This window comes from Nilaparvata lugens, chromosome 5, assembly GCF_014356525.2.
Source record: "Nilaparvata lugens isolate BPH chromosome 5, ASM1435652v1, whole genome shotgun sequence".
Classification (NCBI taxonomy): Eukaryota; Metazoa; Arthropoda; class Insecta; order Hemiptera; family Delphacidae; genus Nilaparvata; species Nilaparvata lugens.
Window position 1 is genome coordinate 8,122,971 of NC_052508.1, and position 20,355 is coordinate 8,143,325.

At 35.6% G+C, this 20,355-nt stretch overlaps 1 protein-coding gene across 1 annotated transcript; it reads right to left on the bottom strand.

Annotated features, from left to right (window-relative positions):
* Positions 1–33: 33 nt before the first annotated feature.
* On the bottom strand, positions 34–18,811 carry LOC111047275 (mitoferrin-1). Its single transcript, XM_039429847.1, has 6 exons — positions 18,425–18,811; positions 15,997–16,213; positions 15,196–15,252; positions 4,670–4,809; positions 4,036–4,212; positions 34–1,185 (listed from the first exon to the last, which is right to left on the bottom strand). Exons 1-6 carry the CDS (start codon positions 18,536–18,538, stop codon positions 1,027–1,029), a joined length of 864 nt encoding a protein of 287 aa, XP_039285781.1. The 5' UTR covers positions 18,539–18,811; the 3' UTR covers positions 34–1,026.
* Between the last annotated feature and the right edge of the window lie 1,544 nt (positions 18,812–20,355).

A 20,355-nucleotide genomic window follows, 5' to 3' on the forward strand; every position in this document is an offset into this window, starting at 1 on the left:
GTTCGAGATTCATTTTAAGCATTGATGGTATGGGAAGCATAGATATTATTTACAAGGATTTGTTTATACCTGACGTTTTAAGAGAATCTCTAGCCGAGCAATAACGGAAAAACCACACAAAGCGTTTTCAAATGAGTCGGCAGGGCAGGGAGCTCTCTCATTGGCTGATTATCAGCTGTTTCCCGAACGCCAACCCAATCACCCAACCAGGGAGCTTCCTGCCCTGCCGATTCCACTGAAAACACCACGCTTTGTGTGGATTGGCCCTAAGTACATGAAAAATCAGGCATTCTTCGTATTAAGGAGAAGTTCTTAAACTTATCTAAATTCACTATGAAAATGAATCACATAACACAGTGTTTTCTATAAAATATGTTTGTTCCGGTTGCACAAAAGCCAGTTGAATTTTAATAGTGATTAAATTCCACGAGAGCCCGAGAGCCAATCAGAGAAGCCTTTTTTCGAAAAAGCCTTCTCTGCTATTGGCATTTAATCATAATTAAATGATGATTAAAACTTAAAATACTTTTGCCTGCTATTAGTTCTGAGATGATTAAATCATCAGAGAACTTAACAGACTATTGTGTAACCGGACCTTTATTTCTTAAATATTCACATGGCATTTTTGACTTAATAACATCTATATTTCATTTACATTCGTGGTTCACATAAGTAAAATCAATGTTTGAATATTTACAAGTATTTTTGGCACAATACCATTCAGTTCTACCATAGAGAAAAGATAGCATAAGAAGATATTCCATAGTATAGGTAGTTTATGTTCCAAATTTCAAGCCTATTATTTTGTTACTGTCAACTACTGCCTATTATCACTGTTGTCTGTTGGGGTGAGAGTGTAAGAACGGCACAGTATGAGAGACTACCAGCGTCACATAGCTTCACAAAAAATAAATACCATGACTATCGGCTTGAGTTAACAGTGTAATTTGGAACATAAACGCCCAATACCATGGGATATCTTCATATGCTATCTTTTATCTATGGTTTTACATGTTTAATCATAGTTTATCTGAGTAGATACTTCATACTCTCATAGGTTCCCCAGCAAATTGCAGCTGAAGCCATCATATAAGTAGTTCGAGCCGTGGCACCCTGGAAGAATCCACGTGGTCCTGCTATTCGGTACACTGTTTTCACGCTGTTTCTCAAACCAATCACGCGGTCCTGTCGACAAAAAAATAATAAATAAATGAATATTCATATGGAATAGCTTTAAATAAATCATAAAACAGAGAAAACTGAATAGTTTTATGTAAGTTCATAAAACCATGAATCAGAGACAGTTACAGATTGAAGTTTGGTTTCGAAGCATCTAAATTTAAAAGTCTACTTAAGTAGGTACTGAAAATGTTGTGAAATGAACAACTACAAGACTTAACCTATTTCGGAATATGTGTAACCTTATCTAAATTTGGGAGAAGAATAGCACAAGGTTACCTTATTTTTCTCTCCCTATCATTTCTATGAAGTGGGCCAACTTATTGTATGAATCAATAAAGAATCAATCAATCTCTCTTTCAAGAAAACAGTGAGTTTTTGGGAAGCATTCTCATAATCTCTCATGTCTCATACTTGTGAAAAATTGAGTAGTAGGCCTATAGCATGGAATAAGGAATAAGTAGTTCTTTACTCCGTGGTAGTAGGTGAATTGTTGATGTTAAGATTTGTTCCATAACAAAATCTATTTAAATTATAAAATAGAATTATAGTACCCTTTTTTGAAATAAATAAAATAATGATTTAAAATACAAATTATAACAACTAGTTTCAGTGATCCACAACATCTTCAGATTTGTCTGTACTGTGATACTGTTGTTTTAATGTCTTACTTCTAAGTGAGGAATTTATTTTTCCTTGTTGACAGTCTGTGTGTTATTTTTAAAGCTAGTGTTTATCATTTTTTGCTTTTCTCTTCATAATGTCATCTATACTTGAGCAATCTAAGCCTTGTTTTATTACCATGGAATGAATAGTTTAATCAAGAATTAGTTGTTGGTTGTGACTATTTATTATTGAATTGTATGGTAAAGCTCAAATTGATTCCCATATGCATGTGTGAGAGTGTGTGTGTCTGCGTGTGTGAAAGTACATTTTGATAAAAATTAGCAGTGTTGTCAGCTCCTACTAACGGGCAAAAGACTTGTTCTTTTTTGTTAGTAGTAATTTTATTTTGCTCTGTGAAAATCATGTTTGTTTTTTTCCTTTTCTCTTATTATACGGTATATATTTTTAGTTTTAAATTACAGTATGTTATTATACTCAAGAGAAGGAACTTGTACTATAATTTGTTTTGATGCAAAATAAAAAATTATTTGATTTGATTTGATTGATTTTGTTTTGGAACCTGGATTTTTTTAAAACCTGAAATTCATACATTTTAAGAATCTATTAATTAGAATCAAGAAGTTTTTATGCCAATAGAGAGTCTCTCAGGTTTTTTTTTACTTTACAATATTACAACTATTACTTCCACTCTATTAATTATTTAATGATTCATACAATAAGATCATCAAGCTGATAGGGAGAGAAAAAATAAGGTAACCTTGTGCTATTCCTCTCGCAAATTTAGATAAGGTTACACATAGTTCGAAATAGGTTAAGTCTTGTAGTTGTTCACTTCAAAAAATTTTCAAGTCTTTAATTATTTTCACAAAGTATTATTCTAGCTCTTACACAGGTTAAGATAATATACAAACAGTCAAACTCTTCCACACATTAGAATAGATGACAGTGCCATCAGTGTTAATCTTGACCCATTTTGGTTATGCTGATACCTTGAAAAATTCTTATACCCCTTGTACAGGATTGTCACTATAAACGACAAATTCGAAAGACAATCTCGCGTGCACTTACATACATTTAATATAGTACTTATATCATCAGGCCTCACAACTGTATTGAACAAGTCATAGGGCCGGTTTCCGAGCTCGGGATTTAGCTAAGTTCTAGACTTTAAACAGCTGGAGTCAGAAAATTGTCTTTCTGAAACGGGGCGTAGTCGCAGTTTTTATGATAATCTTTATTTTCTCATTTCTATGTTTGGAAACGTTTTTCCTTGACGAAATGAAACCTTCCTAAATAATTCTAAATAACTGAATCTTTACACTATTTTCTTTTTATTTTATTTTCTAGTTTTTCGAAATTTAATTTAAACGTAGACTACGCCCCGTTTCGGAAAGCCAATTTTCTGACTCCAGCTGTTTAAAGTCTAGAACTTAGCTAAATCCCGAGCTCGGAAACCGGCCCTTAGAGTTCATAGACACATAGACCTTAAGGTGGGCCATCCACTAGAACCGTTTCCTCCGAACTAGCATCGGCCGAAAACTACCGAACGCGACCGAACAATCCCCCAACAAAGAAAGAAATAGATGCTCGTCAATTGCAACAGGTTCATATGGCCGAGCACGGCCGTCTCCGGCCGATCAATTTTTTGATCCGGATTAAATGGGATTTTCCGGCTCTATCCGGCCGAACTAACTAGTCAAGCTGAGACAACAATGTGTTCCTAACCTAAATTTGTTTCACATTCTTGTTTGTTTTTGTTTTATAAAGTTGTAACTATGGATAATGAAAATTTGATAAGTTTGGTTCAAGAGCATGTTCCATTGTAGGATATGCGAGACAAAAGGTATCACCGTTGTGATATTCAAAGGAATCTGTGAACAAAAATTGCTTAATAATGAATAACTAATTTAGTGGATATTTGTTGAAGGTGATATTATTGTAATGAATAACTAATTTAATGGATATTTGTTTATTCAATTTTCAAAATCTCAATATAATCATCATTGTTTATAAAAAATTTTGGTGGCTATGATAGTAGTTAATTCAATAATTGGCAACTAGACTGTCGTAAACGGTTCCAATGGACGACCATATGCAGCCGAATTGACAGCCGGAAAATTCGTCCGATCCAACGGCCGAACGGATCGGTTAAATACGGTTCCAGTGGACGGTTACCCTAGGATACATGTGGTCTGGTCCTGAAGATAGTACCTAGGTAATGAGACTCACCTTATGATGTTGAGTATTGAGCAGCGTTTTGCAGACATCTAGTGGCGTAGTTACAAAACCGGCCACCCCGCCAGCGAGCGCCCCTGAGCCCACGTGACTTATTAGGCTGTACTCGTTGCTGTTATAGGCCGTCACCAGAGCGGCGCTACACAGCTCGTACACTGTGAACTGGATCGCCTGATTACACACCAATTAAAATTATTATAGTCCAGATCCTGTAGCTTTGCCTATCGGTGGAGGGCCACTAGACTACACTACTACCCATTCAAAAACATCGAACCTTTTTGAAAATGTATCTTTCCATAAGCAACATTTGCTCTATTGTATCTTCTCAAAAGCAACGTGTTGCATCCGAAAAGATACACAAGGAGCTCCAATGTATCTTTCCATGCGCAACAGATGCTTTTTTGTATCTTCTCATTGAAATGTTATTTTATTTTCTAGTTTTTCGAAATTTAATTTAAACGTAGACTGCGACTACGCCCCGTTTCGGGAAGCCAATTTTCTGACTCCAGCTGTTTAAAGTCTAGAACTTAGCTAAATCCCGAGCTCGGAAACCGGCCCTTATTTGTAAATTGTTGCTTTTTGTCTCTTTGTTTTGTAAGTTTTGGCGAATAAATTTTATTTGTTTTACCTGGTAGGGCACGTTCATAGTCATCTGAGTAGTGTAAGATCGGTAGAACGCTCTCACTCCTTCCTCCCTTAGCATACTAGTGATGCAATGCCAATTGGAGCGATAACGGCTGTTCTGCATTTGCCGACGTTGTTTAATAGCTGCAATTCGATAAAATAAATTCAATTTCAAGCGAAAATCTATAATATAATGAAGAAAAGAATTGACTTAAAAATGAAAATATAAATCTTAGTAGGTCTACCCTTTTAAATTATTTCGTCACGACATGTTTCAGCTTTATCAGCTACTAATAAAAAGACCCTAAAGAAAAAAGACAGGAATTGTCTTATACATGAACGGGATACGAGATACAAGAATGAGGCATAATCACGTCTGAACTACTCAACTGATTAACTTGAAAATTTGAATGTAGATTTTCAATTTACCGAGGATGGTTATAGGCCTTGTAAAATCTGACAAAGCATCTTTGGAACGGTTCCACTTGTTTTTCGTTCCGCTACTACGTAGACATCATGTCGTCATCATGTCTGTCTGTCTGCGCGCTGTGTCTTTTGTGCGTCTGCGCTGTTCAGTGACGTCTCAATCGCGGTTTTTTGCCACTGCTCCATCAGCTGGTTTTCTATACTTCTATTCGTATTTTTTCGTCGGATTGTTTGCCGTTGCTATTTTAATATTTGTGCTATTCGATTTTTTAGAATTTAATCTTGTCTTTTGGCACCTTACCTTTTTGATATTTGCCACTTTTTCAACATACGTTTCCAAACGTTTTCGTACGTGGCTACATTTCCGCTTTCCCCCTTTTCTTACTAGCGTCTTTGCTTTTGCTGTTTGTCGTTCAATGGAGATAGTCGAGTGTGTTCTTTCTGCGCTCGGTCTAAACCTTTCATCTGAATTCATCGGACTTACAAAACCTTTTTAAAGTGTGAATTATTCTTCAAATCAATTCGTTTGTTCTATTCTTCAGTGTGATTCAATTATTCATCGAGTTTTTCACTCAGTTACTCTGTTAAAATTGGATAAACTTTGTCTAAAAATTCAACCTCATGTAAGCTTCAGTTGCCATTTTTTCTACAATTGGCTTCACCTCGTGAACCTCAAATTTTCAAGTGCATCATCTCTACTGTTTGGAAATCAATCCAAAAATTCCACAATTTGAAGATTGGATTATTCGTTTGGAATTCTACTCGCTCCAGCCTACTTTTCCATTGGGGGATTCGCCTGCTGTAATGGACGTTTCCATGCTTGTCATCACATGGCCTAATCACTTCATCGCTTGCTGATGTCCTGTTCCTGTTGGTATTGCGGAGTCGTTGCCTGTCTGCCTGGCCGCATCTCCTCTTCAAAATTTTATTCAGGTTATGTAAATCGTTCTTTTCAATTTTCATTTACGTATACATCATTATTGTTTTATTAATGTCTATCTTGACATGCAATTCACTAAGGCTACCGACGCCTATTTATTCTTTGTATTTTACAGTTACCCTTGACTTCACAAGTGATTTTTTTGAGGCCACTGACGCCTACTTATTATTTTATTAATGTCTATCTTGACATTCAACTCATTGAGGCCACTGACGCCTACTTATTTGATTAATGTCTATCTTGACATGCAATTCACTAAGGCCATCGACGCCTATTTATTTATTGGATTTGACAGTTACCCTTGACTTCACAAGTGATTTTTTTTGAGGCCACTGACGCCTACTTATTGTTTTATTAATGTCTATCTTGACATTCAACTCATTGAGGCCACTGACGCCTATATAATTGTATTCAATAGTAGCAACTATTTATTCATTGGATTTGACAGCTACCCTTGGCTTTACAAGTGATTCGTTGAAGGCCACTGTCGCCTATTACTCGTTCTAATTGATGTCTGTCTTGACATTCAATTCATTGAAGGCCCATGTCGCCTATATTTACCTGGATAATCTTCATTGTATTTATTAGCTACCCTTAGCTCTTAAGTGATATTTTAAGGCCAGTAACGCCTATTAATTGTTTGGTCGAAGTCTATCTTGACATTAAAATCACTGAAGGCCTATGCCACATATATTTTTTATGTATGTTATTTGCTGAGCATTTTTTACAGCTTATTGTCATTTTTTAATCATTATTATTGTACCTTAGTAATAGCTTTCATTATTGCCCTCAATTATATTCATTTCAGGTATCATTATTAATACCTTTGCATTTATTGCAATATCATTAATACCAATATCATTAATAATTAATATCATTAATACCTTTGCATTTATTGCAATATCATTAATAATTTAATATCATTAATACCTTTGCAGTTATTGTCAGACCTCAATGGTCATTAATGTCATTGACCTAATTTCTTTTAAATGTTGTAGTTCTCTACATTATTTCACATGTTGTAATTTTCCCAAGGTTTGACAATTGTTTTTGTATGTGGCCATCTGCCTATTATTATTTAAGGATTCAAAGACTTAACCTACTTACAATTGCCTTTGTATGTGGCCATCTGCCTACTATTAATTTATTGATCTCAAAATACTTGATACAATTGTTTTTGTATGTGGCCATCTGCCTACTATTATCATCTTATTATTATTAAATCTTATATTGTTGATTCATTTAGTCTTTTATTGGTGTACCTACCACACTTCAAGCTATCAGTATTTTTATGTACAGAATTCAAAGATTTATTTGTAGGTATTCATACCAACTATCATCCACAGTCCACTGCCCTGCCCTTGGATTCTGTCATAAAAATTGGTCCTCCAAGCTGTTCATTTTTGAGCCAGTCTTCACTTAGGATAATTGTTAATTTTTATTACCCATTTCTTGGTCCATTGAACCTTGGGGTTTCAGTGACCGTGTGCCTAATAGTCTAGCTTGACGCCAATGATTAGGTCCCACTCTAGTGTATATTTTATTTCATTGTACCTTTGTATGTTTATATTGTTTAATATTAAGCATTCACACACTTGTTTCAAATTTTCAGTACTGGCTGCAACTCAAAGCACGCTGCGACGTGTATGCACCAGCTATCAACTATCTTGTACCCTGAGAGACTGAACCGCACTGAACTGGTCACAGACGGCTATTGCGCATTGAGAAAACAACACACGGCATACCACACCGCCTTGCGAGCTCGCTACTTGACTCGCCGCACAGCAAGCTTGATACAACTTGCCTCAAACCCACAGGCGTGCCTCTCTGCTTACTGGACCAGCGCCCAAGGTTGCTTATTGGCGCAGCAATCGCATTGCTACAGTGCCTACTTGTCATTCACTCAGGTTTTTCTGTTAATTTTTAAGCATGTCTGATCGTGAGGAAGATTCACTTCCTGAGCCTTCTGCTCTTTTCAATACAAGAGACAATTTGCACCAGGAAATAGATTGGTTCATAACCAGCTATAACGATTATGTTGTGGACACTGAAGCCACTTATTATCAACTATTGACTGTAAAAAACGAACTAGGTTCACTTAGAATTAAGTATGATAAGATACATCAACAATTATCGAATTCAGAGTTGCAAGTGCAGGACACTTCAACTCATTTTGAGATACTCAATAAGTTTATCTCCATTACCTCTAAGGCAAACGCTGCATTAACTGCCTTTGAAAGCAGACAACGCAACAATGAGGCCACTGCTGGTGCTTCCCAGCGGCCAACATCTCAAAACGCACCTTTGGCAAATTTTCAGTTGCCTCAGATACCGCTTCCACGCTTCAATGGGGAGCTTTCAAAATGGCATTCTCAAGTGCTTTTACTAACATTATTGGTAATCAAGATAACATTAATGATTCATTGAAATTTTTCTATCTTCGTCAATCACTCAGTGGTGAAGCTCTTGCTAGAGTGGAACACATTGAAGCTGACGAAAATGGTTTTCAGCTTGCATGGAACCTCTTAAGGAGAGGTATGACAACAAGAGATTAATTGCTGCCAGGCATGTCACGGCAATTGAATCTCCGCCTACCATAAAGCGTAACTGTCCGCAATCATTACGGGCATTCATTGACTTTTGCAAGTCCCACATCACCGCGCTCGAAGCGCTTCAACTTGGAGTCCAAATCAAGGACTTGTTGTATATGCACAAAATGTTGTTGCAGTTGGATACTGCTACTGTTCGAGAATGGGAAAAGAGTGTTGGTATACACGACATTCCCACCATTGATAAATTCTGGAATTTTTTGGAATCACAATGCAAAATCATGGAAGCTGTTGCTTCAAGCTCAGCTAACCATCATCAAGGAAATGTACAGCAAAGTACATCCAACTCGGTTGGTGCTTATAGCAAGCCGAAGTTCAATCAAAGTCAATCAAATATTCAAGCTAGGATGCAGATTACTACCTCTTCTATGTCACCTTGTAGTTTTTGTAATTCTGTTGGTCATTTTCCAAATCGTTGTAATGAATTATTGAAGTTACAGGTTACTGATCGTTGGAATGCTGTCCGTGACAAAAGGTTATGTTATAATTGCCTCAAGCCTTTCGCACCCAATCATGTTTGTTCGGACAAATCGTGTACACTTTGTGGCAAGAGTCACCACACTGTTCTTCACAGGTCGTATCCTCAATCACGGGACACTCAGCCTACTTCTAAGGATAAGGTAACTTCAAATCTTATTCATTCTCAATCTTTTGCTCCCTCCAAGGGTAAGAATGCTGTTTTGAATTCCGTCATGGTTCAGAATGCGGAAACAACTAAGCAAGCTGTTTCTCATGCTGAACAGCCTCAGAAGAACTCTCATGTCACGATGAGCTCTACTTCGTCACTGTGTTTGCAACAGCAATCAACTGTCGCCTTGTTACCTACTGCTGAAGTTTTGGTTCAATCTTCTAGTGGGGAATTTATTAAAGCAACCGCGCTTTTAGACTCTTGCTCTGATTGTAATTTGATGTCAACTAGGTTGGCTGAAAAATTGTCACTTGCTGCCTTGTATTCTGACACTTTGATTCATAGTGTAGGTGAGAATAAGACCAAATCATCTATTTCTCATTCGGTTTGCTTGTCTTCATCTGATCGTTCGTGGTCGGTTGAAGAAAATTGTATTGTAGTTGATAGCATATCATCTAATGTTCCTAGGGTGAACATCGATCTTTCCAAAATTTCAATTCCCGTTGAACTCAAATTAGCGGATCCATTGTTTGATCAATCTAAACCTGTAGATTTGTTACTTGGTGCTGGCATATTTGCATCGATACTTCAGCCTGGTAAATTATATCTGGCTCAAAATGCTCCCATTCTTCAGAAAACCAGTCTAGGTTGGGTCATATTTGGTTCTTGTAAAGCTATTCGTCCTATTGCAGCACCTCGTTCGTGCCTCCCCGCTTCACCTGTGGCCGCTCCCCGTAGGGTCACATCGAATGTCCTAACTTCAAATGATGTCTCTCATCAGTTAGAGAAATCAGTTCAGGTATCAGTTCAGGAAATCAATTCTCAATCAGTTCAGGTATTAGCTACCACCTCTTCTCATAATGATGTTATCTCAGGCATAATTAATAGCTGCTCCACCTATCATAAAATCGTTCGTACAACAGCATATGTTCTACGGTTCATTCATAATTGTAGGAAACAAAATTCAGTCACTCCGCGTTTTGGTCAATTAACTATCTCTGAAATTTCAGAAGCTGAAAATTGTATCTTCAAATCTATTCAAGAAGAAGCTTTCTCTGCCGAACTTAAAGCATTGCGTCAAAATCAGGAGCTATTGCCTAATAGTTCTATTAAAGCCTTGTCACCATTTGTTCATTCAGATTCTCTGCTCAGAGTTGGTGGACGTTTGCAAAATGCAAATGCTTCCTTTGATTACAAACATCAAATTTTGTTGCCTAGCAATCATAAATTCACTCGTGCATTGATTGTTGCTCACCATCGTCGTATAAGTCATGCTGGGGTGCAGGCCACCATGGCCAGTGTAAGACAACGATTTTGGTTTCCCTCCACCCGTCGCACCATCAAAAGTGTATTGCGGCATTGCATATTGTGTTTTCGCTTTTCGGCTCTTTGCTCTGAGCAAATCATGGGTAGTTTACCAGCGGCCCGCGTTCAGGCCAATGTTCCCTTTTACAATTGTGGTTCGGATTACGCCGGTCCTATTCCCATTCGTGTAGGCGGCCCCAAATCTTGTACTTTTTCTCCACCACTCTTCAGAAAAAAGACCCATTCCTCAACCACTCTTCAGAAAAAAGGCAAATGGTTGAACAGTTGTGAAAATTTGAAGGTCGGTACAGTTGTCATCTTGAAGGATCCTGGTTCCGCGCAGTCCACTTGGAAGCTGGCGCGCATTACTGAAGTTCATCCCGGTAAGGACGACAAGGTTCGAGTTGTCACTGTTCTCACTCCCTCTGGCACCTTTAAGAGAGCTATTTCGAGTTTAGCACCTCTTCCCATTGATGAGGATTCTAGTTAATCCCCTTGCTCTTGGTTCATGTTGTATTTTCAGGTTTCATTGTTCTTTTCCCCTGGTTCTCACAAGGGGCCCAGTTTTCAATTTCCAATTGCCTTGCCAGATTTTACATATTTCTTACTTTTTCTTATTGTGCCATACCCCCGTATGACACAAGGGGCCCAGTTTATGTAAAATCTGACAAAGCATCTTTGGAACGGTTCCACTTGTTTTTCGTTCCGCTATTACGTAGACATCATGTCGTCATCATGTCTGTCTGTCTGCGCGCTGTGTCTTTTGTGCGTCTGCGCTGTTCAGTGACGTCTCAATCGCGGTTTTTTGCCACTGCTCCATCAGCTGGTTTTCTATACTTCTATTCGTATTTTTTCGTCGGATTGTTTGCCGTTGCTATTTTAATATTTGTGCTATTCGATTTTTTAGAATTTAATCTTGTCTTTTGGCACCTTACCTTTTTGATATTGCCACTTTTTCAACATACGTTTCCAAACGTTTTCGTACGTGGCTACATTTCCGCTTTCCCCCTTTTCTTACTAGCGTCTTTGCTTTTGCTGTTTGTCGTTCAATGGAGATAGTCGAGTGTGTTCTTTCTGCGCTCGGTCTAAACCTTTCATCTGAATTCATCGGACTTACAAAACCTTTTTAAAGTGTGAATTATTCTTCAAATCAATTCGTTTGTTCTATTCTTCAGTGTGATTCAATTATTCATCGAGTTTTTCACTCAGTTACTCTGTTAAAATTGGATAAACTTGTCTAAAAATTGCAACCTCATGTAAGCTTCAGTTGCCATTTTTTCTACAATTGGCTTCACCTCGTGAACCTCAAATTTTCAAGTGCATCATCTCTACTGTTTGGAAATCAATCCAAAAATTCCACAATTTGAAGATCGGATTATTCATTTGGAATTCTACTCGCTCCAGCCTACTTTTCCATTGGGGGATTCGCCTGCTGTAATGGACGTTTCCATGCTTGTCATCGCATGGCCTAATCACTTCATCGCTTGCTGATGTCCTGTTCCTGTTGGTATTGCGGAGTCGTTGCCTGTCTGCCTGGCCGCATCTCCTCTTCAAAATTTTATTCAGGTTATGTAAATCGTTCTTTTCAATTTTCATTTACGTATACATCATTATTGTTTTATTAATGTCTATCTTGACATGCAATTCACTAAGGCTACCGACGCCTATTTAATCTTTGTATTTTACAGTTACCCTTGACTTCACAAGTGATTTTTTTGAGGCCACTGACGCCTACTTATTATTTTATTAATGTCTATCTTGACATTCAACTCATTGAGGCCACTGACGCCTACTTATTATTTGATTAATGTCTATCTTGACATGCAATTCACTAAGGCCATCGACGCCTATTTATTTATTGGATTTGACAGTTACCCTTGACTTCACAAGTGATTTTTTTTGAGGCCACTGACGCCTACTTATTGTTTTATTAATGTCTATCTTGACATTCAACTCATTGAGGCCACTGACGCCTATATAATTGTATTCAATAGTAGCAACTATTTATTCATTGGATTTGACAGCTACCCTTGGCTTTACAAGTGATTCGTTGAAGGCCACTGTCGCCTATTACTCGTTCTAATTGATGTCTGTCTTGACATTCAATTCATTGAAGGCCCATGTCGCCTATATTTACCTGGATAATCTTCATTGTATTTATTAGCTACCCTTAGCTCTTAAGTGATATTTTAAGGCCAGTAACGCCTATTAATTGTTTGGTCGAAGTCTATCTTGACATTAAAATCACTGAAGGCCTATGCCACATATATTTTTTATGTATGTTATTTGCTGAGCATTTTTTACAGCTTATTGTCATTTTTTAATCATTATTATTGTACCTTAGTAATAGCTTTCATTATTGCCCTCAATTATATTCATTTCAGGTATCATTATTAATACCTTTGCATTTATTGCAATATCATTAATACCAATATCATTAATAATTTAATATCATTAATACCTTTGCATTTATTGCAATATCATTAATAATTTAATATCATTAATACCTTTGCAGTTATTGTCAGACCTCAATGGTCATTAATGTCATTGACCTAATTCTTTTAAATGTTGTAGTTCTCTACATTATTTCACATGTTGTAATTTTCCCAAGGTTTGACAATTGTTTTTGTATGTGGCCATCTGCCTATTATTATTTAAGGATTCAAAGACTTAACCTACTTACAATTGCCTTTGTATGTGGCCATCTGCCTACTATTAATTTATTGATCTCAAAATACTTGATACAATTGTTTTTGTATGTGGCCATCTGCCTACTATTATCATCTTATTATTATTAAATCTTATATTGTTGATTCATTTAGTCTTTTATTGGCGTACCTACCACACTTCAAGCTATCAGTATTTTTATGTACAGAATTCAAAGATTTATTTGTAGGTATTCATACCAACTATCATCCACAGTCCACTGCCCTGCCCTTGGATTCTGTCAGGCCTATTTTAAATTCTTCAAGTTTTCAGTTTGTCGTGTTTTTAATTAAACTTTTGTGAAGCACGAGTTACCGGCTAGTAGAAAATAAAATGAAAAATGAAAATGAGTTTTATTCTGCCTTGACAAACAAATACAAAAATGATAAACAGTATTCTAGTTTAGAATTATATTTTCGTGAGGTCCACGTTATAATGGAAGTGGAAAAAATAGAACAGAGTTGGCGATTCTCTGCCTTGCGACTGCCTTCTATAGAGGATAGCTGATACCAGTCTATCTCATGTATTAATTGTTCATTCTTTTTAAAGTAATAATCAATCATATTTTATTCGTCAATAAAATATATTTTCAATGAATTAGTTTTCATAATAAGGAATAAATCTTTTGGTTATTAGTTATATTTCTACATTGTTAGAAAACGATCTGGCAATGTTCAGGTGCTACAATAGGATAGCGCTATCTGCTTTGTTGAATGATAGACAAGGCAATGATGATCAAATACTGTCATTATAACGTGGACCTCAATCTGCACCGACTATATACACAGACTCTATACAGAATAATACACTTTGTGAAAATAATGGGTAAAAGAAAGGAGATGGGGCCGCACTACCTGTGCACTGGGCTATTGTTCCAAAATTAAGGTGCATCCTCTAAATCTAGACTAGCATACTTCATTGTGCTCTGATTCCGCTTTATTACCCTTTTAGTGTCCATTAGTGGCCCCGTGTGCTTTCTTGAAGGCAATTCTAGCTGGTAGCACCAACTTATCTATTACTTTGCACCTTACTTACATCTGTTACTTGTTAGTTATTGAATGTGAATCAGTGATCAAGTACTTTTTATATTATTTTATTATTCCCAATGATTCATTTGATGAAACTCAACTTGCTCACAATCGATTTTTTGGCGTCCTTTAAAATTCTATTAGACTGAATTGAACACAACTTGACAAACATATGTATACGTGTATTATGTGTATGTCAAGTCCCATTCAGTATAATAGAATTTATAAGGACGGCAAACAAATGTACGCCCAAAACTCGATGTGGGCTTTACTTACACACCACGTACGTTTGACTAAATTTGTACTTATTATCGAAAGTAATGTGTGTGTTTATCCAATCACTGTATCCTACCACTGGTTTACAGTTGAAAGTGCCTTCAAGTAATCACACTGGTCCACCAATATATTCCTCGGAGTGGAATCCTTAACAATAGACCACGAAAATGTCGAAACTCATTAACAATAGGCGACCACTGAAGGGTCACTAGAACTTCTACCTGTCCATCCATTGTTTTCGGCGGCCCCGTCTCATTTCTTCAACCCAAAATAATATATAATACATACAGAGTACATAATGAAAAAATTGTTAGATAAGTTCTTAAACTCCATATAGAATTTTTTCATGAAGTGAGATTATTTATGTGCATTGAGGTGACACATTATAATTAACTTCTACTCTTACTCAATTTCAACTCATTCTTCGTTGGGGACTAATTAATTTATTTTTCATTTTGATCTTTTAGGTGTTTTGGATCAATCAATTTGAAATAAATTGATTCAGCCTCAGTTTTTTGTGAAGAATTGGAATATCACCAAGTTGATACAGAGCGTTATTCTATTTATGAATTTTAATAACTTTTTTAATATAGTTATTGATTAGGTACTTACTGTCACATGGTACCATAATCGAGTCATGGACAAGAGTTGCAACAGCTCCGCAAATTCCTGCAAAATGTAAACAAGTTGCAAATTTAATAAACATCTTCTAGGTTTATGAAAAATTTGATCAAATGAGATAGTACTCATTTGAGATAATACTGAGGTAATTTATGACATGGCCTAATGTAATACATGTATTTTTTAAGCGAAATAAATAATATTGAATAATTTCATTCCACATTTAACGCATTATACAACAATAATATGAATTATTATTAAACGAGAATCCAAAGTTGGATGTAAACAACAATGAAGACTTCTGCTATTGCAAATATTGACAGCAGGGTTAACAACTAGATGGAAATTCGACGAGAGCAGGTACAGTAGCTCTCCCGTGGTTTACAGCATCTAACTTTGAATTTTCGTTTAATAATATTATTATTTTTATCGATTAGCATTTGAATGAATGCAATGTCTCATCAATTTCCAATTATATGAAATTACTATACAGGTAATGTGTTGAAAAAAAATTACAATACAATGAATAGTGGTCATGTATAATTCATTTTTTAATATTCTTTAATATTTTAATTCTGTAATGTTTTAACATTCAATAATATAGTTTTGGAATATAATTTCAATGATTTATATCGTTTGTGAAACAAAGCTAATTATTATTAATACATATTATTCTAAAAATGATTTATTCATGTTCATGCCACTTGAGCACTACTCAAAATTTGTGGTTTCACACAACAAACATAAAAATAAATAATTATTGGACCGTAACTCTCAGTTATTGTCTCTCACCATAAACAAACTGTCCATCAGAGCGTTTCATGGCGTGCGTTTTGAGAAACTCGTACGTCCAGAAGTAGGAGCCGTGCGCCGGGCCGCAGCCAATCAGCATTATGCCGACTCCGCGATAGGGAGCCCTCAGACCCCCCTCCTTCACCAGCTGGTACAGCGAGCGACCAATGCTGTTGTACGTCTCTGACGAATTGGGGGACAGGATCTGCATCCTTGTCTGGGAAACATTATAAAATATCAGATTATACAAATATAAAATGAGATAAACCTACCGACAAATTAGCTACAAAGTTATAGCATAGAGGAAAATAGCATGAGGAGATATCTCCCATGGTATAGGGCGTTCATGTTCCAAATTTCACTGTTAAGGCTGTGCAAAGGCTAAAAATAAACTTTCTGCTCGTGATATTTTATCATCAAGCTATCAAAATGAAAAAGTTTTCTTAGGTAAACATTTTTTTCCCGATCATTACTTTTTGAGATATGAGCGCCTGAAGTTTGTATTTTTGGAACAGAACATTTCAAATTCGGTAAGATAAAAATTCATGAGATTTGGAGGATGGATTCTTCATGGTAGCCTATTTTTGATATAGTAAAACAATTTTTTTTTGAAAATATCAATTTTTATAACAGTTATTCAATTTACCAAAAATATAACTCTTAGTTATTTTTAGTAAATTGAATAACTATCTTAAAAATTGATATTTTCAGAATATTTTTGTTTTACTAGATCAACAATTTTATGAAGATTCCATCCTCTGAATCCCATGGGTTTATCTCTTACCAAATTTGAAATGTTCTGTCCCAAATATGTAAACTTTAGGCGCTCATATCTCAAAAAGTGATGATCAGAAAAAAATGTTTTCTTGAGAAAACTTTTCATTTTGATAGCTTGATGGTATACGAATCGAAAAAAATTGAAAAATATCACGAGTAGAAAGTTTATTTTCAGCCTTTGCACAGCCTTAAGAATTAGTGATCACTAGATTTATCCGGTGATGAAGTCTCTCATAATGTGCCTTTTTTACACCCTCATCCCAACAAAACAGTAATAATAGACAGTTTAGTTTGATTCTAAGTCATTGAACAGCGCTGCTGGATAGACTGTGTCAAGGGTTTATAAAACATGTCACAGGAAAGTTTCAAGATGTCATCTCACTATCAAGAAATTCACTCAGGCTATAAAATGGATGCTCTACCAAGAAATATTTCAAATCTGCTCGAAATAGTCTATCACTTCTACAATCCTTGACCCACTCAGGCAGTTTACTGAAAATTTTAAAAGCAATGAAAGGATAACTCTTCTGAGTCCTTGCTAAAAGCTATCTTGGCAGTAGCATAGAGAAACAATAGCATAAGTAGATATCCCATGGTATAGGGCGTTTATGTCGCAACTTTTACTGTTATCTCAAGCTGATAGTCCACGTAGTTTTTTCCTGTGAAGCTTTATGACGCTGGTAGTCTCTCATATTGTGCCGTTCATACACTCTTACCTGGTTAAAACAGTAAAAATCGACAGTAATCGGCTTGAGATAACAGTAAAAGTTGCGACATAAACGTCCTATACCATGGGATATCTTCTTATGCTATTATTGTTTCTCTATGGCAGTAGTCGCTACACGCCAGGCACAATAGGACACTTGATTAGGTTTCTCAGATTGTATTTCTACGATTTGACGCCTAGTTAGATTTGATAGTTGAATAAAAATAATAAATAGACCTACAATTTTGTTTTATTAGAAAACCCTAAAAAAACTATTTTTAAAATTATGGCAAATAAAATAATCACTGCAAATGTATTGTTTATAATCAAAATCTGAAGTTTATAAAGCATATTAAAAATATTAATGATTTTAATCATTGATGATACTTTTAATAAATAAAATATATAGGTTTAATAAATTTGGAAGTAGAACAGTTTTGGGCTAGGCCTGTTGCTCTCGCCTAGTGATTTGTGTTGTATTAATGAATAAATATTATTATTTTTATGTTTCTATGTCTCGTTCCTTGAAATGCCCTCAAGAGCATAGGAAAGAAATTCATTCATAAAAAATGAGTTGAATTTAATAAATTAAAAACCATGATTCAACAGAATCACTCACTATAATAAATTTTAAAATTAAGATGACTTAAAAATCACTAATAACATTTTCAAAGCAGAATTTTGTAAAACATTGTCGTTCCTTGAAATGCCCTCAAGAGCATAGATGATGAATCCACAGGAGAGGAATTCATTCATAAAAAACAATTTAGTTGAATTTAATGAATAAAAAAACCATGATTCAACAGAATGACTCACTATAATAAATTTTAAAATTTAGACGACTTTAAATCACATATAACATTTTCAAAGCAGAATTTTGTGAAACATTATGTTCTCTACCCATAATTATTTATTTTAAAAATATATTCAAAGAAAAATGTTTACCTTGACAGTGTCCAATGGATAGAAAAAACAGTTTTCCATAATTCCTGCAACTGATCCTGAAATAAAGTTTGTTGAAGATTCGGCTTCATGGTGAATTGGGGCAGTTTTCTTCATTTTATTTAAAAACAGCAACTCTCATGGGCACTCACCAAAACAAAAATGTTGTCTACGGTTAGTTTGTTTTCATTTTGTTTCACTTTAACAGAAATGAACAGAAGTAGGTATTGAGGTTCACCTCAAACAGTCAGAATACCTTACAGATAGAATCAATTCTTTCCTATTCATCTAATTCTGACACTTGAAGTAGGTCTTATTATACATGTAATAGTCTACTGAAGGTTCTTTTGAAGCAGAAAGCAAGTAAAATTGTGTGAAATGTTGATAATCGTCAGACAGCTGACTCAGTAGATAAGAGCAGTTTTACTGTCACCTGTAATTACAAGTTTTGATGAACTATGGTGACACTTCAAACTGTCAGTATTCCTGATAGAATAGCATCAATGCTTGCCATTCAATTAATGCTGACAGTTCAAAGTGACTATTACTGTAGGAAGAACAGTTTTGAAAACTATTGTATTGATGTCAATTTGTGTCAAAAACTTTTTTGAATCATTCTTTTCTGTTTTTTAATAATTAATTCTTAATTAATCCATGACTAGCCTTTTACTGAATAGATTTTGTTGTAGCCTACTTGAAAAATCTGGTGTGGCGCACTCACACAACTTTCCTTGCCATTATGAAAATTGATCACCTGACGCTAGTGTTCACACGAATCAAAGTCTACTATTCAAAGATCTGAGCCAGCTGGTGACAGGACAATAACGCTGGAGAAACATGAAGTCTGCTATCTATTCCTAGTGAATAATTTAATAGAATCAACAGTTTGCAATACTGAATAATTACATTTTCTCGAATTTCGAGCTTATTTTCAATTTTAGGTAAAAATGTTACTGAACATAAAATTGTAGAGATTTTCATGCTCAATCTTTTCCACTTGAATATTTTTGTTTAAATTGTATCTAAAACCTAATAATTAAGAATCTAAAATCTATGCATCTGGGGCAGAGCTCCTGAAATTTTTAGACATGGGAATTGTGGCAGTTGATAGAGCTTATCAATCACTATTTTAGGTATAAATTTGATGCAAATCGTTGGAGCCGTTTTCGAGAAAATCGTGAAAACCCCTGTTTTTGACAACACTTTCGCCATTTTAGCCACCATCTTGAATTGCATTTGATCGAATTTTTCGTGTCGGATCCTTATAGTGTAAGAAACTTTTAAGTTCCAAATTTCAAGTCATTCCGTTAATTGGGAGATGAAATATCGTGTACAGAGACATACAGACCAATACACAAAAACCACTTTTTTGGACTCAGGAGACCTTGAAACGTATAGAAATTTTGAAATTAGGAAAACTTATTTTTTTGGAAAGCATTACTTTCCTTTCCTATGGTAATAGGGCAAGGAGAGTAAAAATTAAATGGTAGGCTAGGTTACTCAAGAAGCACTTTCAGAGTACCTGGATAGTTATCACTGTCTCTAGACAGGGCACAGCTCTTGTGGGCAACCTTCTACCGATTTAAAGCCCAAAACGCGGTAGAAGACTTGTAAAGGACTGCTCACTCGAGAAGATGACTTCAAGATGTAATTAGTGTCCACATATCACTACCCTGACATTTGTGCGCGTTATAAATGCCAAGCAGAGCTCCAAAGCATCGAAAAATGCTTTTCTTAAACCTTGAAAATATACTATAAAGCTAGTAAGCTTGAAAATCTTCATCACCGGATAAATCTAGTGATCACTAATTCTTAAGGCCGTGCAAAGGCTAAAAATAAACTTTCTACTCGTGATATTTTTCTCAGTTTTTCAATTTGTATATCATCAAGCATTCGAGTTTTCTCAGGAAAACATTTTTTTTCTGATCATTATT

What these genes read in the sequence shown, in the direction of transcription:
- LOC111047275 (XM_039429847.1), bottom strand. Translation starts at nt 18,538, where the DNA reads ATGAAGAAAACTGCCCCAATTCACCATGAAGCCGAATCTTCAACAAAC. An exon ending in CTATGAACGTGCCCTACCAG is followed by an intron (nt 4,213 to 4,669) that starts GTAAAACAAATA and finishes GTGTGTAATCAG; the next exon opens with GCGATCCAGTTCACAGTGTA. An exon ending in TCAATACTCAACATCATAAG is followed by an intron (nt 1,186 to 4,035) that starts GTGAGTCTCATT and finishes TTTTGTCGACAG; the next exon opens with GACCGCGTGATTGGTTTGAG.